The sequence below is a fragment of the Pristiophorus japonicus genome, unplaced genomic scaffold, assembly GCF_044704955.1.
Source record: "Pristiophorus japonicus isolate sPriJap1 unplaced genomic scaffold, sPriJap1.hap1 HAP1_SCAFFOLD_1496, whole genome shotgun sequence".
Lineage (NCBI taxonomy): Eukaryota > Metazoa > Chordata > Chondrichthyes > Pristiophoridae > Pristiophorus > Pristiophorus japonicus.
In genome coordinates this window covers 1-27,340 of record NW_027251172.1, presented here as the reverse complement: position 1 = coordinate 27,340, position 27,340 = coordinate 1, and the positions used below count along the sequence as shown (strand labels likewise).

At 57.1% G+C, this 27,340-nt stretch overlaps 1 protein-coding gene across 1 annotated transcript in view; it reads right to left on the bottom strand.

Annotated features, from left to right (window-relative positions):
- Window positions 1-25,688, bottom strand: part of prmt5 (protein arginine methyltransferase 5) — a gene marked incomplete at its 5' end in the record, with an annotated part of 37,229 nt that extends 11,541 nt beyond the window's left edge. Inside the window, 9 exons of the mRNA XM_070870525.1 lie at window positions 9,379-9,501; window positions 10,805-10,863; window positions 13,780-13,857; window positions 14,697-14,858; window positions 16,788-16,951; window positions 20,188-20,237; window positions 22,941-23,053; window positions 24,570-24,704; window positions 25,603-25,688. Of these exons, the coding sequence (XP_070726626.1) occupies window positions 9,379-9,501; window positions 10,805-10,863; window positions 13,780-13,857; window positions 14,697-14,858; window positions 16,788-16,951; window positions 20,188-20,237; window positions 22,941-23,053; window positions 24,570-24,704; window positions 25,603-25,688 (970 nt within the window). The remainder of the gene's footprint in view (window positions 1-9,378; window positions 9,502-10,804; window positions 10,864-13,779; window positions 13,858-14,696; window positions 14,859-16,787; window positions 16,952-20,187; window positions 20,238-22,940; window positions 23,054-24,569; window positions 24,705-25,602) is intronic.
- Window positions 25,689-27,340: the final 1,652 nt, after the last annotated feature.

Below are 27,340 nucleotides of genomic sequence, written 5' to 3'. Positions count from 1 at the left end.
TGTGCACTCTCCCCTATCACTGACTCTCCCCTCCCACAGCCCGTGTGCACTCTCCCCTATCACTGATCTAATCCCCTCCCACAGCCCGTGTGCACTCTCCCCTATCACTGACTCTCCCCTCCCACAGCCCGTGTGCACTCTCCCCTATCACTGACTCTCCCCTCCCACAGCCCGTGTGCACTCTCCCCTATCACTGACTCTCCCCTCCCACAGCCCGTGTGCACTCTCCCCTATCACTGATCTAATCCCCTCCCACAGCCCGTGTACACTCTCCCCTATCACTGATCTAATCCCCTCCCACAGCCCGTGTGCACTCTCCCCTATCACTGACTCTCCCCTCCCACAGCCCGTGTACACTCTCCCCTATCACTGATCTAATCCCCTCCCACAGCCCGTGTACACTCTCCCCTATCACTGATCTAATCCCCTCCCACAGCCCGTGTACACGCTCCCCTATCACTGATCTAATCCCCACCCACAGCCCGTGTGCACTCTCCCCTATCACTGACTCTCCCCTCCCACAGCCCGTGTGCACTCTCCCCTATCACTGACTCTCCCCACCCACAGCCCGTGTGCACTCTCCCCTATCACTGATCTAATCCCCTCCCACAGCCCGTGTACACTCTCCCCTATCACTGACTCTCCCCACCCACAGCCCGTGTGCACTCTCCCCTATCACTGATCTAATCCCCTCCCACAGCCCGTGTGCACTCTCCCCTATCACTGACTCTCCCCTCCCACAGCCCGTGTACACTCTCCCCTATCACTGATCTAATCCCCTCCCACAGCCCGTGTACACTCTCCCCTATCACTGACTCTCCCCTCCCACAGCCCGTGTACACTCTCCCCTATCACTGACTCTCCCCTCCCACAGCCCGTGTGCACTCTCCCCTATCACTGACTCTCCCCTCCCACAGCCCGTGTGCACTCTCCCCTATCACTGATCTAATCCCCTCTCACAGCCCGTGTGCACTCTCCCCTATCACTGACTCTCCCCTCCCACAGCCCGTGTGCACTCTCCCCTATCACTGACTCTCCCCTCCCGCAGCCCGTGTGCACTCTCCCCTGTCACTGACTCTCCCCTCCCACAGCCCGTGTACACTCTCCCCTATCACTGACTCTCCCCTCCCACAGCCCGTGTGCACTCTCCCCTATCACTGACTCCCCTCCCACAGCCCGTGTACACTCTCCCCTATCACTGACTCTCCCCTCCCACAGCCCGTGTACACTCTCCCCTATCACTGATCTAATCCCCTCCCACAGCCCGTGTACACTCTCCCCTATCACTGATCTAATCCCCTCCCACAGCCCGTGTACACGCTCCCCTATCACTGATCTAATCCCCACCCACAGCCCGTGTGCACTCTCCCCTATCACTGACTCTCCCCTCCCACAGCCCGTGTGCACTCTCCCCTATCACTGACTCTCCCCACCCACAGCCCGTGTGCACTCTCCCCTATCACTGATCTAATCCCCTCCCACAGCCCGTGTACACTCTCCCCTATCACTGACTCTCCCTACCCACAGCCCGTGTGCACTCTCCCCTATCACTGATCTAATCCCCTCCCACAGCCCGTGTGCACTCTCCCCTATCACTGACTCTCCCCTCCCACAGCCCGTGTACACTCTCCCCTATCACTGATCTAATCCCCTCCCACAGCCCGTGTACACTCTCCCCTATCACTGACTCTCCCCTCCCACAGCCCGTGTGCACTCTCCCCTATCACTGACTCTCCCCTCCCACAGCCCGTGTGCACTCTCCCCTATCACTGACTCTCCCCTCCCACAGCCCGTGTACACTCTCCCCTGTCACTGACTCTCCCCTCCCACAGCCCGTGTACACTCTCCCCTATCACTGACTCTCCCCTCCCACAGCCCGTGTGCACTCTCCCCTATCACTGACTCTCCCCTCCCACAGCCCGTGTGCACTCTCCCCTATCACTGATCTAATCCCCTCACAGCCCGTGTGCACTCTCCCCTATCACTGACTCTCCCCTCCCACAGCCCGTGTGCACTCTCCCCTATCACTGACTCTCCCCTCCCGCAGCCCGTGTGCACTCTCCCCTGTCACTGACTCTCCCCTCCCACAGCCCGTGTACACTCTCCCCTATCACTGACTCTCCCCTCCCACAGCCCGTGTGCACTCTCCCCTATCACTGACTCTCCCCTCCCACAGCCCGTGTACACTCTCCCCTATCACTGATCTAATCCCCTCCCACAGCCCGTGTGCACTCTCCCCTATCACTGACTCTCCCCTCCCACAGCCCGTGTACACTCTCCCCTATCACTGATCTAATCCCCTCCCACAGCCTGTGTGCACTCTCCCCTATCACTGATCTAATCCCCTCCCACAGCCCGTGTGCACTCTCCCCTATCACTGATCTAATCCCCTCCCACAGCCCGTGTGCACTCTCCCCTATCACTGATCTAATCCCCTCCCACAGCCCGTGTGCACTCTCCCCTATCACTGACTCTCCCCACCCACAGCCCGTGTACACTCTCCCCTATCACTGACTCTCCCCTCCCACAGCCCGTGTGCACTCTCCCCTATCACTGATCTAATCCCCACCCACAGCCCGTGTGCACTCTCCCCTATCACTGACTCTCCCCTCCCACAGCCCGTGTGCACTCTCCCCTATCACTGACTCTCCCCTCCCACAGCCCGTGTGCACTCTCCCCTATCACTGATCTAATCCCCTCCCACAGCCCGTGTGCACTCTCCCCTATCACTGACTCTCCCCTCCCACAGCCCGTGTGCACTCTCCCCTATCACTGACTCTCCCCTCCCACAGCCCGTGTGCACTCTCCCCTATCACTGACTCTCCCCTCCCACAGCCCGTGTGCACTCTCCCCTATCACTGATCTAATCCCCTCCCACAGCCCGTGTACACTCTCCCCTATCACTGATCTAATCCCCTCCCACAGCCCGTGTGCACTCTCCCCTATCACTGACTCTCCCCTCCCACAGCCCGTGTACACTCTCCCCTATCACTGATCTAATCCCCTCCCACAGCCCGTGTACACTCTCCCCTATCACTGATCTAATCCCCTCCCACAGCCCGTGTACACGCTCCCCTATCACTGATCTAATCCCCACCCACAGCCCGTGTGCACTCTCCCCTATCACTGACTCTCCCCTCCCACAGCCCGTGTGCACTCTCCCCTATCACTGACTCTCCCCACCCACAGCCCGTGTGCACTCTCCCCTATCACTGATCTAATCCCCTCCCACAGCCCGTGTACACTCTCCCCTATCACTGACTCTCCCCACCCACAGCCCGTGTGCACTCTCCCCTATCACTGATCTAATCCCCTCCCACAGCCCGTGTGCACTCTCCCCTATCACTGACTCTCCCCTCCCACAGCCCGTGTACACTCTCCCCTATCACTGATCTAATCCCCTCCCACAGCCCGTGTACACTCTCCCCTATCACTGACTCTCCCCTCCCACAGCCCGTGTACACTCTCCCCTATCACTGACTCTCCCCTCCCACAGCCCGTGTGCACTCTCCCCTATCACTGACTCTCCCCTCCCACAGCCCGTGTGCACTCTCCCCTATCACTGATCTAATCCCCTCTCACAGCCCGTGTGCACTCTCCCCTATCACTGACTCTCCCCTCCCACAGCCCGTGTGCACTCTCCCCTATCACTGACTCTCCCCTCCCGCAGCCCGTGTGCACTCTCCCCTGTCACTGACTCTCCCCTCCCACAGCCCGTGTACACTCTCCCCTATCACTGACTCTCCCCTCCCACAGCCCGTGTGCACTCTCCCCTATCACTGACTCTCCCCTCCCACAGCCCGTGTACACTCTCCCCTATCACTGATCTAATCCCCTCCCACAGCCCGTGTGCACTCTCCCCTATCACTGACTCTCCCCTCCCACAGCCCGTGTACACTCTCCCCTATCACTGATCTAATCCCCTCCCACAGCCTGTGTGCACTCTCCCCTATCACTGATCTAATCCCCTCCCACAGCCCGTGTGCACTCTCCCCTATCACTGATCTAATCCCCTCCCACAGCCCGTGTGCACTCTCCCCTATCACTGATCTAATCCCCTCCCACAGCCCGTGTGCACTCTCCCCTATCACTGACTCTCCCCACCCACAGCCCGTGTACACTCTCCCCTATCACTGACTCTCCCCTCCCACAGCCCGTGTGCACTCTCCCCTATCACTGATCTAATCCCCACCCACAGCCCGTGTGCACTCTCCCCTATCACTGACTCTCCCCTCCCACAGCCCGTGTGCACTCTCCCCTATCACTGACTCTCCCCTCCCACAGCCCGTGTGCACTCTCCCCTATCACTGATCTAATCCCCTCCCACAGCCCGTGTGCACTCTCCCCTATCACTGACTCTCCCCTCCCACAGCCCGTGTGCACTCTCCCCTATCACTGACTCTCCCCTCCCACAGCCCGTGTACACTCTCCCCTATCACTGATCTAATCCCCTCCCACAGCCCGTGTACACTCTCCCCTATCACTGACTCTCCCCTCCCACAGCCCGTGTACACTCTCCCCTATCACTGACTCTCCCCTCCCACAGCCCGTGTGCACTCTCCCCTATCACTGACTCTCCCCTCCCACAGCCCGTGTGCACTCTCCCCTATCACTGATCTAATCCCCTCTCACAGCCCGTGTGCACTCTCCCCTATCACTGACTCTCCCCTCCCACAGCCCGTGTACACTCTCCCCTATCACTGACTCTCCCCTCCCACAGCCCGTGTGCACTCTCCCCTATCACTGACTCTCCCCTCCCACAGCCCGTGTGCACTCTCCCCTATCACTGACTCTCCCCTCCCACAGCCCGTGTGCACTCTCCCCTATCACTGATCTAATCCCCTCCCACAGCCCGTGTACACTCTCCCCTATCACTGATCTAATCCCCTCCCACAGCCCGTGTGCACTCTCCCCTATCACTAACTCTCCCCTCCCACAGCCCGTGTACACTCTCCCCTATCACTGATCTAATCCCCTCCCACAGCCTGTGTGCACTCTCCCCTATCACTGATCTAATCCCCTCCCACAGCCCGTGTGCACTCTCCCCTATCACTGATCTAATCCCCTCCCACAGCCCGTGTGCACTCTCCCCTATCACTGATCTAATCCCCTCCCACAGCCCGTGTGCACTCTCCCCTATCACTGATCTAATCCCCTCCCACAGCCCGTGTGCACTCTCCCCTATCACTGACTCTCCCCACCCACAGCCCGTGTACACTCTCCCCTATCACTGACTCTCCCCTCCCACAGCCCGTGTGCACTCTCCCCTATCACTGATCTAATCCCCACCCACAGCCCGTGTGCACTCTCCCCTATCACTGACTCTCCCCTCCCACAGCCCGTGTGCACTCTCCCCTATCACTGACTCTCCCCTCCCACAGCCCGTGTGCACTCTCCCCTATCACTGATCTAATCCCCTCCCACAGCCCGTGTACACTCTCCCCTATCACTGATCTAATCCCCTCCCACAGCCCGTGTACACTCTCCCCTATCACTGACTCTCCCCTCCCACAGCCCGTGTGCACTCTCCCCTATCACTGATCTAATCCCCTCCCACAGCCCGTGTGCACTCTCCCCTATCACTGACTCTCCCCTCCCACAGCCCGTGTACACTCTCCCCTATCACTGATCTAATCCCCTCCCACAGCCCGTGTGCACTCTCCCCTATCACTGACTCTCCCCTCCCACAGCCCGTGTGCACTCTCCCCTATCACTGACTCTCCCCTCCCACAGCCCATGTACACTCTCCCCTATCACTGACTCTCCCCTCCCACAGCCCGTGTACACTCTCCCCTGTCACTGATCTAATCCCCTCCCACAGCCCGTGTGCACTCTCCCCTATCACTGACTCTCCCCTCCCACAGCCCGTGTGCACTCTCCCCTATCACTGATCTAATCCCCTCCCACAGCCCGTGTGCACTCTCCCCTATCACTGATCTAATCCCCTCCCACAGCCCGTGTGCACTCTCCCCTATCACTGACTCTCCCCTCCCACAGCCCGTGTGCACTCTCCCCTATCACTGATCTAATCCCCACCCACAGCCCGTGTACACTCTCCCCTATCACTGATCTAATCCCCTCCCACAGCCCGTGTGCACTCTCCCCTATCACTGACTCTCCCCTCCCACAGCCCGTGTGCACTCTCCCCTATCACTGATCTAATCCCCTCCCACAGCCCGTGTACACTCTCCCCTATCACTGATCTAATCCCCTCCCACAGCCCGTGTGCACTCTCCCCTATCACTGATCTAATCCCCTCCCACAGCCCGTGTGCACTCTCCCCTATCACTGACTCTCCCCACCCACAGCCCGTGTGCACTCTCCCCTATCACTGATCTAATCCCCTCCCACAGCCCGTGTGCACTCTCCCCTATCACTGACTCTCCCCTCCCACAGCCCGTGTGCACTCTCCCCTATCACTGACTCTCCCCTCCCACAGCCCGTGTGCACTCTCCCCTATCACTGATCTAATCCCCACCCACAGCCCGTGTACACTCTCCCCTATCACTGATCTAATCCCCTCCCACAGCCCGTGTGCACTCTCCCCTATCACTGACTCTCCCCTCCCACAGCCCGTGTGCACTCTCCCCTATCACTGATCTAATCCCCTCCCACAGCCCGTGTACACTCTCCCCTATCACTGATCTAATCCCCTCCCACAGCCCGTGTGCACTCTCCCCTATCACTGATCTAATCCCCACCCACAGCCCCTGTGCACTCTCCCCTATCACTGACTCTCCCCTCCCACAGCCCGTGTACACTCTCCCCTATCACTGACTCTCCCCTCCCACAGCCCGTGTGCACTCTCCCCTATCACTGACTCTCCCCTCCCACAGCCTGTGTGCACTCTCCCCTATCACTGACTCTCCCCTCCCACAGCCCGTGTACACTCTCCCCTATCACTGACTCTCCCCTCCCACAGCCCGTGTGCACTCTCCCCTATCACTGATCTAATCCCCTCCCACAGCCCGTGTGCACTCTCCCCTATCACTGACTCTCCCCTCCCACAGCCCGTGTGCACTCTCCCCTATCACTGATCTAATCCCCTCCCACAGCCCGTGTACACTCTCCCCTATCACTGATCTAATCCCCTCCCACAGCCCGTGTGCACTCTCCCCTATCACTGACTCTCCCCACCCACAGCCCGTGTGCACTCTCCCCTATCACTGATCTAATCCCCACCCACAGCCCCTGTGCACTCTCCCCTATCACTGACTCTCCCCTCCCACAGCCCGTGTGCACTCTCCCCTATCACTGATCTAATCCCCACCCACAGCCCCTGTGCACTCTCCCCTATCACTGACTCTCCCCTCCCACAGCCCGTGTACACTCTCCCCTATCACTGACTCTCCCCTCCCACAGCCCGTGTGCACTCTCCCCTATCACTGACTCTCCCCTCCCACAGCCTGTGTGCACTCTCCCCTATCACTGACTCTCCCCTCCCACAGCCCGTGTACACTCTCCCCTATCACTGATCTAATCCCCTCCCACAGCCCGTGTGCACTCTCCCCTATCACTGACTCTCCCCTCCCACAGCCCGTGTACACTCTCCCCTATCACTGACTCTCCCCTCCCATAGCCCGTGTGCACTCTCCCCTATCACTGATCTAATCCCCTCCCACAGCCCGTGTACACTCTCCCCTATCACTGATCTAATCCCCTCCCACAGCCCGTGTGCACTCTCCCCTATCACTGACTCTCCCCTCCCACAGCCTGTGTGCACTCTCCCCTATCACTGATCTAATCCCCTCCCACAGCCCGTGTACACTCTCCCCTATCACTGACTCTCCCCTCCCACAGCCCGTGTGCACTCTCCCCTATCACTGATCTAATCCCCTCCCACAGCCCGTGTGCACTCTCCCCTATCACTGACTCTCCCCTCCCACAGCCCGTGTGCACTCTCCCCTATCACTGATCTAATCCCCTCCCACAGCCCGTGTACACTCTCCCCTATCACTGATCTAATCCCCTCCCACAGCCCGTGTGCACTCTCCCCTATCACTGACTCTCCCCTCCCACAGCCCGTGTACACTCTCCCCTATCACTGATCTAATCCCCTCCCACAGCCCGTGTGCACTCTCCCCTATCACTGACTCTCCCCTCCCACAGCCCGTGTGCACTCTCCCTTAAGGAGCGGCGTGTAGCCCAGGGAGCAGCGTTGCGGGGTACCACGGCAAGGTACAGCCCGAGCTGGTGCAGGAGGGCGACGGCAGCGAAGAGCGAGGTCAGCAAGGTCCAGGTCGGTGATTGGAGCGTGGGCAGGTACAGCAGGAGCGGCGAGAGACTGTGGAGGGCCGTGATCGGGGCACAGAGGGGGCGCGGGTTCGGGGCCCAAGGGCAGCACGGGGTCAGCCCACACTGTGCGATATGTGGGCGCACTGGGTCCGTGCAGCAGAGCAGGTCTCCAGTCGTCCTGGTTAACCCTCGCCCCTGGACCAAGACCTCGCTCTGTCAAGCCCCGTGTGGTGGCTGGTGTACAACGGTCACCCCACGTTAAACAAACCCACCCACAGGCATCGTCCACCCTTCAACATGTAGTTCGGGATCATCATTTGAAACATCCTGTGATCTCATCCTTTGGTTTTGTTGTGGAAGCAAGTCACCCTCGCTTCCAGGGAGCGCCTGTGATGTGACGACACACTCCCCGATCATCGACTGTACCCACCCATTTAATGTCCCACATCACTGACTCCACCCCCCAAACCTGTCCCCTCCCACATCACTGACTCCACCCCCCCCAACCTGACCCCTCCCACATCACTGACTCCACCCCCCCAACCTGACCCCTCCCACATCACTGACTCCACCCCCCAAACCTGTCCCCTCCCACATCACTGACTCCGCCCCCCCAACCTGACCCCTCCCACATCACTGACTCCACCCCCCAAACCTGTCCCCTCCCACATCACAGACTCCACCCCCCAAACCTGTCCCCTCCCACATCACTGACTCCACCCCCCAAACCTGTCCCCTCCCACATCACTGACTCCACCCCCCCAACCTGACCCCTCCCACATCACTGACTCCACCCCCCCAACCTGACCCCTCCCACATCACTGACTCCACCCCCCAACCTGTCCCCTCCCACATCACTGACTCCACCCCCCAAACCTGTCCCCTCCCACATCACTGACTCCACCCCCCAACCTGACCCCTCCCACATCACTGACTCCACCCCCCTCCAACTTGACCCCTCCCACATCACTGACTCCACCCCCCAACCTGACCCCTCCCATATCACAGACTGCACCCCCCAACCTGGCCCCTCCCACATCACTGACTCCACCCCCCTCCAACTTGACCCCTCCCACATCACTGACTCCACCCCCCAAACCTGTCCCCTCCCACGCCCCCACTCCCTGGGACGGACGGCCTTACGTGACCACAGCGTTGATGTTTTTCTCAATGGCGTAGACGCGGATCTTGCGGTCGGCCTGCCGAGCGGCTCGCAGGGAGGCATTGACCAGAGGACCCCGGCCTGCCCCCAGCACCATCAGCACCCTGCAGTGGGGGGGGGGGGGGTGGAGGAAGTGAGAGGGGGGGGGTGAAGAGAGAGAGGGGGGGGGGGGGGAAAGAGAGAGGGGGTGGGTGGGGAAAGAGAGAGGGGGTGGGTGGGGAAGAGAGAGGGGGTGGGGGGGAAGAGTGAGGGGGTGGGGGGGGAAGAGTGAGGGGGTGGGGGGGGGGAAGAGTGAGGGGGTGGGGGGGGAAGAGAGAGGGGGTGGGGGGGGGGGAAGAGAGAGGGGGTGGGGGGGGGGAAGAGAGAGGGGGTGGGGGGGGGGGAAGAGAGAGGGGGTGGGGGGGGAAAGAGAGAGGGGGTGGAGGGGGAGAGGGGAGATGGGGGGGAGAGAGGGGGTGGGGAGTAAGAGAATGGAGGGGGGGGGGGAGTAAGAGAATGGAGGGGGGGGGGAGTAAGAAAATGGAGGGGGGGGGGAACAGAGAGAGAGAGATGGAGAGAGTTAATGCAAGGCACAAATAACATTCAGTCCTTCACCCCACAGAAACCCACGGGAACGGCTATCAATGGGGAGGGGAGAGAGACGGGAGCATCGGGGCGATGACCAGAAAGAATGACTTGCATTTCTAAAGCGCCTTTCGTGACCTCAGTACCGCCCCTCCGACAGTGCGGCACTCCCTCAGTACTGCCCCTCCGACAGTGCGGCACTCCCTCAGTACCGCCCCTCCGACAGTGCGGCGCTCCCTCAGTACCGCCCCTCCGACAGTGCGGCGCTCCCTCAGTACTGGCCCTCCGACAGTGCGGCACTCCCTCAGTACTGCCCCTCCGACAGTGCGGCACTCCCTCAGTACTGCCCCTCCGACAGTGCGGCACTCCCTCAGTACTGCCCCTCCGACAGTGCGGCACTCCCTCAGTACTGGCCCTCCGACAGTGCGGCACTCCCTCAGTACTGCCCCTCCGACAGTGCGGCACTCCCTCAGTACTGCCCCTCCGACAGTGCGGCGCTCCCTCAGTACTGCCCCTCCGACAGTGCGGCACTCCCTCAGTACTGCCCCTCCGACAGTGCGGCACTCCCTCAGTACTGCCCCTCCGACAGTGCGGTGCTCCCTCAGTACTGCCCCTCCCCCTCAGTACTGCCACTCCGACAGTGCGGCACTCCCTCAGTACTGCCCCTCCGACAGCGCGGCACTCCCTCAGTACTGCCCCTCCGACAGTGCGGTGCTCCCTCAGTACTGCCCCTCCGACAGTGCGGTGCTCCCTCAGTACTGACATCGGGGAGCGTCAGCCTGAATTTTGCGCAGAGAAATCGCGAGGTCTCGAGAAGCGACGAGAATCGATACAAATTCTTACTGAACATTTGTGTCCTTCTCCTCCTCCGGGATCCTGTCCAACAGACACTTGTAGACGGCCTAGAAAGAAAAAGATGAGGGAAATCCCGGTTAGACTCTTGGGGGCGGGCTGCATCAGGCCGGTGGGTCACATGCTGCAAGGGATAAATTGTAAGAGTTGCAAATCGGTGGTCAGAGTTATGCTGAAGGTAGTGAACCTATCAGTATTAGGAGGGTCTGTATAACTGCCTAGGTATGTAACACTTGCTTATAGCACAAACGATTACGCACTAAACTGAATCCGTAACCTCTGTAATACTTAAAGTCAGCAGTTGTTGATGAGAAGTCTCTGAGGGAGAGATAAGGAAGTCAGTTTAAGCGTCTATTATACTGAGGCAAAGTGCAAGTCAATGAACAACACCATAGAAGATGGACAATTGCAGAGACCACTCAGAGACAATTTGGTAAGCGTCGACAAATCAATGTAACTTCACTGACAGAATTAGTGAGGAGGATGCTAGGAGGCTGCAGGGTGACTTGGACAGGTTAGGTGAGTGGGCAAATGCATGGCAGATGCAGTATATTGTGGGTAAATGTGAGGTTATCCACTTAGGGGGCAAAAACAGGAAGGCAGAATATTATCTGAATGGCAACAGATTAGGAAAAGGGGAGATGCAACGAGACCTGGGTGTCATGGTACATCAGTCATTGAAAGTAGGCATGCAGGTACAGCAGGCGGTGAAGAAGGCAAATGGTATGTTGGCCTTCATAGCGAGAGGATTTGAGTATAGGAGCAGGGAGGTCTTACTGCAGTTGTACAGGGCCTTGGGAGGCCTCACCTGGAATATTGTGTCCAGTTTTGGTCTCCTAATCTGAGGAAGGACATTCTTGCTATTGAGGGAGTGCAGCGAAGGTTCACCAGACTGATTCCTGGGATGGCAGGACTGACATATGAGGAGAGACTGGATCAACTAGGCTTATATTCACTGGAATTTAAAAGAATGAGAGGAGATCTCATAGAAACATATAAAATTCTGACGGGACTGGACAGGTTAGATGCAGGAAGAATGTTCCCGATGTTGGGAAAGTCCAGAACCAGGGGTCACAGTCTAAGGATAAGGGGTAAGCCATTTAGGACCAAGATGAGGAGAAACTTCTTCACTCAGAGAATTGTTAACCTGTGGAATTCTCTACCACAGAAAGTTGTTGAGGCCAGTTCATTGGATATATTGAAGAGGGAGTTAGATGTGGCCCTTACAGCTAAAGGGATCAAGGGGTATGGAGAGAAAGCAGGAAAGGGGTACTGAGGTGAATGATCAGCCATGATCTTATTGAATGTTGGTGCAGGCTCGAAGTGCCAAATGGCCTGCTCCTGCACCTACTTACTATGTATCTATGTTTCTAGACCTATTGAGGAGTTTGTAGGAGGGTGATACCTGTATAAGTTGTACTTGAAACTTCTTGTATTTCGGAGGTTCTTGGCTGAACCTTCCCGTGCATGCTCGTAATAAAAGCGGTAAACCTGAGGTTTTGTCTGTTTACTTCCTTGGGCGTTACACAGTGGGAGCTGGGCGAGGTGCCGATTAACTATATCAGTTAGTCCACCTTGAGGGAGAGAAGCTTCCTTTTGTACCCCTACACACACTCATGCATTGGGCCGAGCATCACGAGACCCGCTCCTGTGTTCGGGGAACATTTCAACGACAAGTGCACAAAAATCATCTCGCACCTTGTTCGCTCCCAGACGCAGTATTCACAGCGGAGAAACAGGACATTCTGCCCAATGGGTCCGTGCCGGGGGTTATGCTCCACACCAGTCTCCTCCCACCCCCTCCTCATCGCACCCCATCAGCACGTCGTCTAGTCCCATCTCCCTCATGCTGTTTATTGAGCTTTCCCCTTAAAGCGATCAGCTCCGATGGACGGGCCACATTGCGCGGCCAAAATGCCAGCCTCCCGAAACAAGCGCTCTGCTCTGAGCTCCAGCACGGCAAGCAGGCCCCAGGGTGGGCAGAAGAAACGCTGCAGGTTATTATTTAAATGGAGAAAGATTGCAAAGTGCCGCAGTACAGCGGGACCTGGGGGTTACTTGTGCATGAAACACAAAAGGTTAGTCTGCAGGTACAGCAAGTGATCAGGAAGGCCAATGGTATCTTGGCCTTTATTGCAAAGGGGGATGGAGTATAAAAGCAGGGAAGTCTTGCTCCAGTTATACAGGGTATTGGTGAGGCCACACCTGGAGTACTGCGTGCAGTTTTGGTTTCCATATTTACGAAAGGATATACCTGCTTTGGAGGCAGTTCAGAGAAGGTTCACTCGGTTGATTCCGGAGATGAGGGGGTTGACTTATGAGGAAAGGTTGAGGAGGTTGGGCCTCTACTCATTGGAGTTCAGAAGAATGAGAGGTAATCTTATCGAAACGTATCAGATTATGAGGGGGCTCGACAAGGTGGATGCAGAGAGGATGTTTCCACTGATGGGGGAGACTAGAACTAGGGGGCATGATGTTATAATAAGGGGCCGCCCATTTAAAACTGAGACGAGGAGGAATTTCTTCTCTCAGAGGGTTGTAAATCTGTGGAATTCGTTGCCTCAGCTGTGGAAGCTGGGACATTGAATAAATCTTTGTGTTTCATGCACAAGTACCCCCAGGTCCCGCTGTATTGCAGCACTTTGCAATCTTTCTCCATTTAAATAACAACTTGCTCTTTTGATTTTTTTTCTGCCAAAGTGCATGACCTCACACTTTTCCACATTATAATCCATCGGCCAAATTCTTGCCCACTCACTGAGCCTGTCTGTGTCCTTTTGCAGATTTTTTGTGTCCTCCTCACACGTTGCTTTTCCTCCCATCTTTGTATCGTCAGCAAACTTGGCTACGTTACACTCAGTCCCTTCTTCCAAGTCGTTAATATAGATTGTAAATAGGTGGGGTCCCAGCACTGATCCCTGCGGCACCCCAAGTCGTTAATACAGTCATTGGAAGGACAATCTCACCTGCTGATACTGCGAGTACTTGATGGGGTCCTTCTCGAAAATCTCGTACGTCTGAGACTCCAAGTTGTCCATGAGAGGCTGGGAGAGAGCGAGAGCGAGAGAGAGAGAGAGAGAGTAAATGAGGCCTTGCTGCTGATAATTGAATGGAAAGGGAGAAGGCAGCGATTTGCTGCTGCGGCTTTAGCTTGGAGCGATCGGTGCAGCTTGGAACAGAGGCTCAGAGACAGGGGCAACAGGGGCTAGGGGGCATAATCTTATAATAAGGGGCCGCCCATTTAAAACAGAGACGAGGAGAAATTTCTTCTCTCGGAGGTTTGTAAATCTGTGGAATTCGCTGCCCCAGAGAGCTGTGGAAGCCGGGACAATGAATAAATTTAAGACAGAAAGAGACAGATTTTTGAGCGATACGGGGTTACATCGATAATAGGTGCAGGAGCAGGCCATAAGGTGATAAAGGGGCGGGCGGGGACGTGGAGCCGAGTCCATGATCAGATCAGCCAATGATCTTATTGAATGGCGGAGCAGGCTCGAGGGGCCGAATGGCCGACTCCTGCTCCTATTTCTTATGGTCTTGTGGACCGTGAGCGGGACTCGGTGCGAGTTAGGGCACGGGGGGGGGGGGGCAGACCAGTTTCGGATCACCTTGAGTTTACGTCGGGTAGAATGTGGGAGGCCGGCCAGGAGTGCGTTGGACTAGTCACGCCTGGAGGTAACAAAGGCACGGGTGAGGGCTTCAGCAGCGGATGAGCTGAGGCAAGGGGGCGGGGACGGGCGATGTCGCGGAGGTCGGAAGCAGGCGGCCTTGGGTACGCTGCGGATTTGACACCCGAGGACGGTAACCAGTCGGTGTGGGGACGGTACTGGAGGCAGGCCGAGATTGGTGGGACGGCACGCACGCCCGGGAGAGGACTGCTGACCTGCAGGGGGCACTGTAGGTAGTCCTCGTAGCCCTTGGCGAAAGTTTCGTAGGAGTTGGGGGGCGGGCGGTGCTGGTTGAGGTACTCTAGGTATTGCAGGTATGAGCGAAATTCCTTCTCAGAGTGGCGGTTCGAGCCAGTGATCACAAACTGAACCTCCAGCTGGAAAAGAGAGAGAGAAAGAGAATGAGCGACAAGTGTGAGGGAACACTCCCCACTTTGCCTGGATGAGCTGCAGCTCCAACAACACTCGAGAAGCTCGACACCATCCAGGACAAAGCAGCCGCTTGATCGACACGTTACCCACCACCTTCAACACTCACTCCCTCCACCACCTCCAACACTCACTCCCTCCACCACCGGCGCCCCCTGGCTGCAGTGTGCACCGTCTACAAGATGCACTGCAGCAACTTGCCAAGGCTTCTTCGGCAACACCTCCCAAACCCGCGACCTCTACCCACCCAGAAGGTCAAGGGCAGCAGGCGCATGGGAACACCACCCCCTCCACGTTCCCCTCCCAGTCACACACCATCCCTCGACTTGGGAATATATCGGCCGTTCCTTCATCGTCGCTGGGTCACAATCCTGGAACTCCCTCCCTAACAGCACTGTGGGAGCACCTTCACCACACGGACTGCAGCGGTTCAAGAAGGGGGCTCACCACCACCTTCTCAAGGGGCGACGAGCGATAAATGCCGGCCTTGCCAGCGACGCCCACACCCCGTCAACAACAGCAAAAGAACAGCCGCATGGTCGCTGAATCCCAGATCTGACACGCAACAGAAGAAATAGGAGCAGGAGTCGGCCATTCGGCCCCTCGAGCCTGCTCCGCCATTCAGTAAGATCATCGACCTGAACTCTCTGTGTGTGGGGAGTGCGCGAGCGGCAGCGGGGGGGGGGGGGGGGGGGGGGGAGCAGGCGGAGTGTGCGCGGGGGGGGGGGGGGGGGTGTGTGTGACTCGCCCCGTCCGCTCCGCAGAGCGCCCCACACTGACCGCCTGGGGAATCAGGGCGGTCCCACCATCCCCACTTCCCAGAGGCGAGTGACGGACTCTTGTGATTATTTTTGCGTTGTGCCGACGTGGGGCAATGAACATTTTTGTGGGGGTTGCGCCAGTGCAGCCTTCGGCCGCCTGAGGAAGAGAGTGTTTGAAGACCAGGCCCTCAAATCTACCACCCAGCTCATGGTCTACAGGGCTGCAGTGATACCCGCCCTCCTGTATGGCTCAGAGACGTGGACCATGTAACAGCAGACACCTCGAGTCGCTGGAGAAATACCACCGACGCTGTCTCCGCAAGATCCTGCAAATCCCCCGGGAGGACAGACGCACCAACGTTAGCGTCCTCGACCAGGCCCAACATCCCCAGCATCGAAGCACTGACCACACACTCGACCAGCTCCGCTGGGCAGGGCCACATTGTCCGCATGGCCCCCCCGACACGAGACTCCCAAAGCAAGCGCTCTACTCGGAACTCCTTCACGGCAGGCGAGCCCCAAGGTGGGCAGAGGAAACGTTACAAGGGACCACCCTCAAAGCCCTCCTTGATAAAGTGCGACATCCCCACCGACACCTGGCCGCAGACCGCCCGAGGTGGAGAAAGTGCATCCGGGAGGGCGCTGAGCTCTTTCGAGTCTCAACGCAAAGAGCACGAAGAGGCCAAGCGCAGGCAGCGGAAGGAGCGCGCGGCAAACCAGTCCCACCCACCCCCTTCCCTCGACCAATGTCTGTCCCCACCTGTGGCAGGGTCCGTGGCTCTCGTATCGGACTGTTCAGCCACCAGAGAACTCACTTTGGGAGTGGAAGCGAGTCTTCCTCGATTCCGAGGGACTGCCTGTAATGATTAAGATTTCCCCTGCCCCATCTCTCGGAGCGCTCCCAGCCCGGCTATTTAGCTCCGTAGTTTCCCATCCTGAACGCCCCACGAGACGTGTGCAGCGCCTCCTTTAGCGTGGGCCCCCCCTGACTCAGGGCCCAGCTGCCCCAAACGTAGGTACTGAGGCGCAAACTGCTCCCGGCCGCTCACCTCCTCGCCCCGAAATCGGCGAAGAGAAAAAATCTAACTCTGGGACCGTGACCGAACGGACTGTTACCTTGAAGAGGCGGTAGATGAGGTTCTGGTGCATCTTGGAGAGGACGGGAAAGCCTTTCTTGTTGGTCAGGAAGATGCTGGTGGGCAGGATGGCCGCCTTGATTGGCTCGCCCAGCCAGCGGTCGAGGATGGTGTCGGACGGCAAATCCGGCCCCACGTCCAGAGCTGGAAATCAAAAGCCCGCACATGGGTCAGGAAAGGTCCAGGCTCCGTCTCCGGCCTGTGTGCAGCTAGCCTGATCTGACACCCCGTGTGGTACTGAACTGCACACGCACGGAGAGACACACTCTCACACAGACCACAGACACACACAAGGAAAGGGCCAGGCTCCTAGAGCAAGGAAGTTATTGTTACATAGGTGATTGCACTGGAGAGGGTGCAGAGGAGATTTACCAGGATGTGATTGCACTAGAGAGGGTGCAGAGGAGATTTACCAGGATGTTGCACTAGAGAGGGTACAGAGGAGATTTACCAGGATGTTGCACTGGAGAGGGTACAGAGGAGATTTACCAGGATGTTGCACTGGAGAGGGTACAGAGGAGATTTACCAGGATGTTGCACTGGAGAGGGTACAGAGGAGATGTACCAGGATGTTGCACTGGAGAGGGTACAGAGGAGATTTACCAGGATGTTGCACTAGAGAGGGTACAGAGGAGATTTACCAGGATGTTGCACTAGAGAGGGTACAGAGGAGATTTACCAGGATGTTGCACTGGAGAGGGTACAGAGGAGATTTACCAGGATGTTGCACTGGAGAGGGTACAGAGGAGATGTACCAGGATGTTGCACTGGAGAGGGTACAGAGGAGATTTACCAGGATGTTGCACTGGAGAGGGTGCAGAGGAGATTTACCAGGATGTTGCACTGGAGAGGGTACAGAGGAGATTTACCAGGATGTTGCACTGGAGAGGGTACAGAGGAGATTTACCAGGATGTTGCACTGGAGAGGGTACAGAGGAGATGTACCAGGATGTTGCACTGGAGAGGGTACAGAGGAGATTTACCAGGATGTTGCACTGGAGAGGGTACAGAGGAGATTTACCAGGATGTTGCACTGGAGAGGGTACAGAGGAGATTTACCAGGATGTTGCCGGGACTGGAGAATTTTAGCGATGAGGAAAGATTGGATAGGCTGGGGTTGTTTTCCTTGGAACAGAGGAGGCTGAGGGGAGAGCTGATTGAGGTGTATAAAATGATGAGGGGCCTGGATAGAGTGGATAGGACGGACCTGTTTCCCTGGGCAGAGGGGTCAACAACCAGGAGGCAGAGATTGAAAGTAATTGGGGGGGAGGTTTAGAGGGGATTTGAGGGGAAATGTCTTCACCCAGAGGGTGGTGGGGGTCTGGGGGGGAACTCACGGCCTGAAAGGGGGGGCAGAGGCAGAAACCCTCACCACATTTAGATGTGCACCTGAAGTGCCGTAACCCATAGGGCTACGGACCCAGAGCGGGAAAGTGGGATTAGGCCGGGTAGCCTCTTGGTCGGCCGGCACGGACACGATGGGCCGAATGGCCTCCTTCCGTGCTGTAAATGTCTCTGATTCGAAGTAGATCACCCCTTAATCTGCTACACTCACAGCAATAAATATCCCATTTACACTGCACCTTTAATGTAGTAAACTGTTCCACGCCGCTTCACAGGAGCGTTCTCAGACAAAATCGGACACCGAGATAAAAGGAGATATTGGGACAAGTGATGGTCACAGAGGTCGGTTTTAAGGAGCTTCCTAAAGGAGGAGAGAGAGGTATAGAGAGGCGGAGAGGTTTAGGGAGGGAGTTCCAGAGCTTGGGGCCCAGGCAACAGAAGGCACGGCCACCGATGGTGGAGTGATTATAATCAGGGATAGTCAGGAGGGCAGAATTAGAGGAGTGCAGACATCTCGGAGGGTTGTGGGGCTGAAGGTTACAGAGATAGGGAGGGGTGTAGGGGCTGGAGGAGGTTACAGGGAGGGGTGTAGGGGCTGGAGGAGGTTATAGAGATAGGGAAGGGTGTAGGGGCTGGAGGAGGTTACAGAGAAAGGGAGGAGTGTAGGGGCTTACAGAGATAGGGAGGGGTGTAGGGGCTGGAGGAGGTTAGAGATAGGGAGGTGTGTAGGGGCTGGAGGAGGTTACAGAGATAGGGAGGGATGTAGGGGCTGGAGGGGATTACAGAGATAGGGAGGAGTGTAGGGGCTTACAGAGATAGGGAGGGGTGTAGGGGCTGGAGGAGGTTACAGAGATAGGGAGGGGTGTAGGGCTGGAGGAGGTTACAGAGATAGGGAGGGGTGTAGGGGCTGGAGGAGGTTACAGAGATAGGGAGGGGTGTAGGGCTGGAGGAGGTTACAGAGATAGGGAGGTGTGTAGGGGCTGGAGGAGGTTACAGAGATAGGGAGGGATGTAGGGGCTGGAGGGGGTTACAGAGATAGGGAGGTGTGTAGGGGCTGGAGGAGGTTACAGAGATAGGGAGGGATGTAGGGGCTGGAGGGGATTACAGAGATAGGGAGGAGTGTAGGGGCTTACAGAGATAGGGAGGTGTGTAGGGGCTGGAGGAGGTTACAGAGATAGGGAGGGATGTAGGGGCTGGAGGGGGTTACAGAGATAGGGAGGTGTGTAGGGGCTGGAGGAGGTTACAGAGATAGGGAGGGATGTAGGGGCTGGAGGGGATTACAGAGATAGGGAGGAGTGTAGGGGCTTACAGAGATAGGGAGGGGTGTAGGGGCTGGAGGAGGTTACAAGGATAGGGAGGTGTGTAGGGGCTGGAGGAGGTTACAGAGATAGGGAGGGATGTAGGGGCTGGAGGGGATTACAGAGATAGGGAGGAGTGTAGGGGCTTACAGAGATAGGGAGGGGTGAAGGGGCTGGAGGAGGTTACAGAGATAGGGAGGGGTGTAGGGCTGGAGAAGGTTACAGAGATAGGGAGGAGTGTAGGGGCTGGAGGGGGTTACAGAGATAGGGAGGGGTGTAGGGGCTGGAGGAGGTTACAGAGACAGGGAGGGGTGTAGGGCTGGAGGAGGTTACAGAGATAGGGAGGGGTGTAGGAGGTTACAGAGATAGGGAGGGGTGTAGGGGCTGGAGGAGGTTACAGAGATAGGGAGGGGTGTAGGGGCTGGAGGAGGTTACAGAGACAGGGAGGGGTGTAGGGCTGGAGGAGGTTATAGAGATAGGGAGGGGTGTAGGGGCTGGAGGGGGTTACAGAGATAGGGAGGGGTGTAGGGGCTGGAGGGGGTTACAGAGACAGGGAGGGGTGTAGGGGCTGGAGGGGGTTACAGAGATAGGGAGGGGTGTAGGGGCTGGAGGGGGTTACAGAGACAGGGAGGGGTGTAGGGGCTGGAGGGGGTTACAGAGATAGGGAAGATGGGGGAGAATTTTAAGATGGAGACTTTGCCTTGGCGATAACCGATCCCCCCGGGTCCCGAGACTCACCGAGTGCAATTCTCTTGTTGTAATCACACAGGGAACGGAAGTGATGCCACCTGTAGCGGAGAGAGAGAAAGAGAAAGTTAAAGATTACACGGGTTGCAACATACGAACGGCAGAGGGACCCCTCAGACTCAGTCCGGCAATCCACCAGACACAGAGAGAGAGGGGCACGTTATCTCCTCTGTCTGAGAGACTCCAGTCAGTGTACAGATATCTCCCTTGAGGGAGAGGGGAAACACGCGTTTGAACAAACCACACCGGACATTTGTGTTCGACTTGAGCAGCTCGGGTGGGCATCCGTCATTGCACAGACGGAGCGCTACGAAAAATGTACCGGAAGCTTCTCTCCGAGGGGGAAGCTGTTTTCTAACCGCACGTCACAGGAGACCCACAAACCAACAGCGAATGTTTGTATTTGAATTGAGACATAACATCAGAAACAGGAGCAGGAGTCGGCCATTCGGCCCCTCGAGCCCGCTCCGCCATTCAATACGACCATGGCTGATCCGATCATGGACTCAGCTCCACTTCCCCGCCCGCTCCCCATAACCCTTCACTCCCTTATCGCTCAAAAATCTGTCTATCTCCCCCTTAAATATATTCAATGACCCAGCCTCCACAGCTCTCTGGGGCAGAGAATTCCACAGATTTACAACCCTCCGAGTGAAGAAATTCCTCCTCATCTCAGTTTTAAATGGGCGGCCCCTTATTCTAAGACCATGCCCCCTAGTTCTAGTCTCCCCCATCAGTGGAAACATCCTCTCTGCATCCACCTTGTCGAGCCCCCTCATAATCTTACACGTCTCAATAAGATCACCTCTCATTCTTCTGAACTCCAATGAGTAGAGGCCCAACCTCCTCAACCTTTCCTCATAAGTCAACCCCCTCATCCCCGGAATCAACCGAGTGAACCTTCTCTGAATTGTCTCCAAAGCAAGTATACCCTTTCGTAAATAAGGAAACCAAAACTGCACGGAGTACTCCAGGTGTGGCCTCACCAATACCCTGTATAACTGGAGCAAGACTTCCCTGCTTTTATACTCCATCCCCTTTGCAATAAAGGCCAAGATACCATTGGCCTTCCTGATCACTTGCTGTACCTGCAGACTAACCTTTTGTGTTTCATGCACAAGGTCCCGCTGTACTGCGGCACTTTGCAATCTTTCTCCATTTAAATAATAACTTGCTCTTTGATTTTTTCTGCCAAAGTGCATGACCTCACACTGTCCAACATTATACTCCATCTGCCAAATTTTTGCCCACTCACTGAGCCTGTCTGTGTCCTTTTGCAGATTTTTTGTGTCCTCCTCACACATTGCTGTTCCTCCCATCTTTGTATCGTCAGCAAACTTGGCTACATTACACTCAGTCCCTTCTTCCAAGTCGTTAATATAGATTGTAAATAGTTGGGGCCCCAGCACTGATCCCTGCAGCACCCCACTGGTTAATGATTGCTAACGTCTTTTCACAAACGGACCGCCTCGAAAAATGTACCGGAAGCTTCTCCCCGCGGGGGAAAAGCTGTTTTCTAACTGCACGTCACAGGAGACGCACGAGCCAAACAAGTGTTTGAACAAGCCAACAGCGAATGTTTGTATTTGAATCGAGTCGAACTTGTGTGCACTCGAATTTCAGAAAGACGGACCATCGCGGGAAATTAAGCGCGAGGCTAAGAGTGGTTTTTAACCCCGTATGAAGCAAAACCAAAAGGAGGCCCAAGTGTCGGCAGAGAATGGCTCCATTTGTCATGTTTGACCAATTTGCTGGAATTCTTTTGACGATGTACCAAACAAGGTGGATAAAGGGGAACCAGTGGATGTGGTGTATTTGGATTTCCAGATGGCATTTGACAAGGTGCCACATAAAAGGTTACTGCACAAGATAAAAGTTCACGGGGTTGGGGGTAATATATTAGCATGGATAGAGGATTGGCGAACTAACAGAAAACAGAGAGTCGGGATAAATGGTTCATTCTCGGATTGGCAAACAGTAACTAGTGGGGTGCCGCAGGGATCAGTGCTGGGACCCCAACTATTTACAATCTATATTAACGACTTGGAAGAAGGGACTGAGTGTAACGTAGCCAAGTTTGCTGACGATACAAAGATGGGAGGAAAAGCAATGTGTGAGGAGGACACAAAAATCTGCAAAAGGACACAGACAGGCTAAGTGAGTGGGCAAAAATTTGGCAGATGGAGTATAATGTTGGAAAGTGTGAGGTTGTGCACTTTGATTTTTTTCTGCCAAAGAGCAAGTTATTATTTAAATGGCGAAAAACTGCAAAGTGAAGAAAGGTTGAGGAGGTTGGGCCTCTACTCATTGGAATTCAGAAGAATGAGAGGTGATCTTATCGAACGTATCAGATTATGAGGGGGGCTCGACAAGGTGGATGCAGAGAGGATGTTCCCACTGATGGGGGAGACTAGAACTAGGGGGCATGGTCTTAGAATAAGGGGCCGCCCATTTAAAACTGAGATGAGGAGGAATTTCTTCTCTCGGAGGGTTGTAAATCTGTGGAATTCTCTGCCCCAGAGAGCTGTGGAGGCTGGGACATTGAATATATTTAAGGTGGAGATAGACAGATTTTTGAGCGATAAGGGAGTGAAGGGTTATGGGGAGCGGGCGGGGAAGTGGAGCTGAGTCCATGATCGGATCAGCCATGATCGTATTAAATGGTGGAGCAGGCTCGAGGGGCCGAATGGCCGACTCCTGCTCCTGTTTCTGATGTTCTCGCCCTACCCTCCCGTTGAAGTTACCACAGCCATGTCTTCTCTTCCTCGCTGCAGTCGTCGGAGCGGAGCACGGGGTCGTTTTCCACAATGTCCTCCCGCATGTCTTCCCACGAGATCAGAGGCACCCTGATCCAAAACTGCGGAGAGACACGAGGCGTTTCTGGATCAACGAGGGGCACACCACAAAACAAACTGACAGAAAGGGATTCATCACTGGTGAAGGGTCTTACACGCAGGTGTAAGTACAAGTACAGCACGGGGTTAGATACAGAGTAAAGCTCCCTCTACACTGTCCCATCAAACACTCCCAGGGCAGGTACAGGGGGTTAGATACAGAGTAAAGCTCCCTCTACACTGTCCCATCAAACACTCCCAGGGCAGGTACAGGGGGTTAGATACAGAGTAAAGCTCCCTCTACACTGTCCCATCAAACACTCCCAGGGCAGGTACAGGGGGTTAGATACAGAGTAAAGCTCCCTCTACACTGTCCCATCAAACACTCCCAGGGCAATACAGCACGGGGTTAGATACAGAGTAAAGCTCCCTCTACACTGTCCCAACAAACACTCCCAGGGCAGGTACAGCACGGGGTTAGATACAGAGTAAAGCTCCCTCTACACTGTCCCATCAAACACTCCCAGGGCAGGTACAGGGGGTTAAATACAGAGTAAAGCTCCCTCTACACTGTCCCATCAAACACTCCCGGGGCAGGTACAGGGGTTTAGATACAGAGTAAAGCTCCGTCTACACTGTCCCATCAAACACTCCCAGGGCAGGTACAGGGGGTTAGATACAGAGTAAAGCTCCCTCTCCACACTGTCCCATCACACACTCCCAGGGCAGGTACAGGGGGTTAGATACAGAGTAAAGCTCCCTCTACACTGTCCCATCAAACACTCCCAGGGCAGGTACAGCACGGGTTAGATACAGAGTAAAGCTCCCTCTATACTGTCCCATCACACACTCCCAGGGCAGGTACAGGGGGTTAGATACAGAGTAAATCTCCCTCTACACTGTCCCATCAAACACTCCCAGGACAGGTACAGCATGGGGTTAGATACAGAGTAAAGCTCCCTCCACACTGTCCCATCAAACACTCCCAGGGCAGGTACAGGGGGTTAGATACAGAGTAAAGCTCCCCCTACACTGTCCCATCAAACACTCCCAGGGCAGGTACAGGGGGTTAGATACAGAGTAAAGCTCCCCCTACACTGTCCCATCAAACAATCCCAGGGCAGGTACAGGGGGTTAGATACAGAGTAAAGCTCCCCCTACACTGTCCCATCAAACACTCCCAGGGCAGGTACAGGGGGTTAGATACAGAGTAAAGCTCCCTCTAAACTGTCCCATCAAACACTCCCAGGGCAGGTACAGGGGGTTAGATACAGGGTAAAGCTCCCTCTACACTGTCCCATCAAACACTCCCAGGGCAGGTACAGGGGGTTAGATACAGAGTAAAGCTCCCTCTACACTGTCCCATCAAACACTCCCAGGGCAGGTACAGCACGGGGTTAGATACAGAGTAAAGCACCCTCTACACTGTCCCATCAAACACTCCCAGGGCAGGTACAGGGGGTTAGATACAGAGTAAAGCTCCCTCTACACTGTCCCATCAAACACTCCCAGGGCAGGTACAGGGGGTTAGATACTCACGATGGTGGAATGGTGTCCTGTCAGCAGGTGGTTGAGGAGCAGCCTGGCCAGGTTGCTGTTGTTGCTCTGCCGGACGGGGACCAGGAATGCCGGAACACCAAGGTAAGCGGCGAAATTCAGCTCCTGCAGCAGTGCCTGAGAAAGGTGAGGTGAAGGAAAGGGTTAAATCCCAAGTCTCCGCCCCCAGCGCCTCAGACTGTCGGGAGTCCCTCAGTACTGCCCCTCCGACAGTGCGGCGCTCCCTCAGTACTGCCCCTCCGACAGTGCGGCGCTCCCTCAGTGCTGCCCCTCCGACAGTGCGGCGCTCCCTCAGTACTGCCCCTCCGACAGTGCGGCGCTCCCTCAGTACTGCCCCTCCGACAGTGCGGCGCTCCCTCAGTACTGCCCCTCCGACAGTGCGGCGCTCCCTCAGTACTGCCCCTCCGACAGTGCGGCGCTCCCTCAGTACTGCCCCTCCGACAGTGCGGCGCTCCCTCAGTACTGCCCCTCCGACAGTGCGGCGCTCCCTCAGTACTGCCCCTCCGACAGTGCGGCGCTCCCTCAGTACTGCCCCTCCGACAGTGCGGCGCTCCCTCAGTACTGCCCCTCCGACAGTGCGGCTCTCCCTCAGTACCGCCCCTCCGACAGTGCGGCGCTCCCTCAGTACCGCCCCTCCGACAGTGCGGTGCTCCCTCAGTACTGCCCCTCCGACAGTGCGGCGCTCCCTCAGTACTACCCCTCCGACAGTGCGGCGCTCCCTCAGTACTGCCCCTCCGACAGTGCGGCGCTCCCTCAGTACTGCCCCTCCGACAGTGCGGCGCTCCCTCAGTACTGCTCCTCCGACAGTGGGGCGCTCCCTCAGTACTGCCCCTCCGACAGTGCGGGGCTCCCTCAGTACTGCCCCTCCGACAGTGCAGCACTCCCTCAGTACTGCCCCTCCGACAGTGGGGCGCTCCCTCAGTACTGCCCCTCCGACAGTGCGGCGCTCCCTCAGTACTGCCCCTCCGACAGTACGGCGCTCCCTCAGTACTGGGACCCCCGGGATCAGCCTCACCTCCTCGGAGTTTTTGCGCTCTTGCTCATTGTCCGAGTCGGCCTGTATCCATGGCGACAGCTTTCCCACGATCAGGGTGTTCCAGTCTTCGGGTGGGGAGAAAAGAGAAAGTGGCAGTGAATGGAGATATGGAAGCATGGGAACAGGGAGGGATAGGGAGGGAGGGAGGGATAGGGAGGGAGGGATAGGGAGGGAGGGATAGGGAGGGAGGGATAGGGAGGGAGGGAGGGAGGGATGGGAGGGAGGGAGGGGAGGGAGGGAGGGAGGGAGGGAGGGAGGGAGGGATAGGGAGGGAGGGAGGGAGGGATAGGAGGGAGGGAGGGATAGGGAGGGAGGGAGGGAGGGAGGGAGGGATAGGGAGGGAGGGAGGGATAGGGAGGGAGGGAGGGATAGGGAGGGAGGGATGATGAGGGTGGGAGGGAGGGAGGGATGATGAGGGTGGGAGGGAGGGAGGGATGATGAGGGTGGGAGGGAGGGAGGGATGATGAGGGTGGGAGGGAGGGAGGGATGATGAGGGTGGGAGGGAGGGAGGGATGATGAGGGTGGGAGGGAGGGAGGGATGATGAGGGTGGGAGGGAGGGAGGGATGATGAGGGTGGGAGGGAGGGAGGGATGATGTGGGAGGGAGGGAGGGATGATGTGGGAGGGATGATGAGGGAGGGAGGGAGGGAGGGAGGGATGATGAGGGTGGGAGGGAGGGAGGGATGATGAGGGAGGGAGGGAGGGATGATGATGATGATGATGATGATGAGGGAGGGATGATGAGGGATGATGAGGGAGGGATGATGAGGGAGGGAGGGAGGGATGATGAGGGAGGGAGGGAGGGATGATGAGGGAGGGAGGGAGGGATGATGAGGGAGGGAGGGAGGGATGATGAGGGAGGGAGGGAGGGATGATGAGGGAGGGAGGGAGGGATGATGAGGGAGGGGAGGGAGGGATGATGAGGGAGGGAGGGAGGGAGGGATGATGAGGGAGGGAGGGAGGGATGATGAGGGAGGGAGGGAGGGATGATGAGGGAGGGAGGGAGGGATGATGAGGGAGGGAGGGAGGGATGATGAGGGAGGAGGGATGATGAGGGAGGGAGGGAGGGATGATGAGGGAGGGAGGGATGATGAGGGAGGGAGGGAGGATGAGGGAGGGATGAGGGAGGGAGGGATGATGAGGGAGGAGGGATGATGAGGGAGGGAGGGAGGGATGATGAGGGAGGGAGGGAGGGATGAGGGAGGGAGATGAGGGAGGGATGGAGGGAGGAGGGAGGGAGGGATGGAGGGAGGATGAGGGAGGGAGGGAGGGAGGATGAGGGAGGGATGGAGGGAGGATGAGGGAGGGAGGGAGGGAGGGATGATGAGGGAGGGAGGGAGGGAGGGATGATGAGGGAGGGAGTGAGGGAGGGATGATGAGGGAGGGATGATGAGGGAGGGAGGGAGGGATGATGAGGGAGGGAGGAGGGATGATGAGGGAGGGAGGGAGGGATGATGAGGGAGGGAGGAGGGATGATGAGGGAGGGAGGGAGGGATGATGAGGGAGGGGGATGATGGGGAGGGAGGGATGATGAGGGAGGGGGGGGAGGGATGAGGGAGGGAGGGATGATGAGGGAGGGAGGGAGGATGAGGGAGGGAGGATGGGGGAGGGAGGGAGGGAGGGGAGGGAGGAGGAGAGGGAGGGATGGATGGGAGGGGGAGGAGGGAGGGAGGGTGGGAGGTGGTGAGATGGTGGGAGGGAGGGTGGTGTAGGGAGGG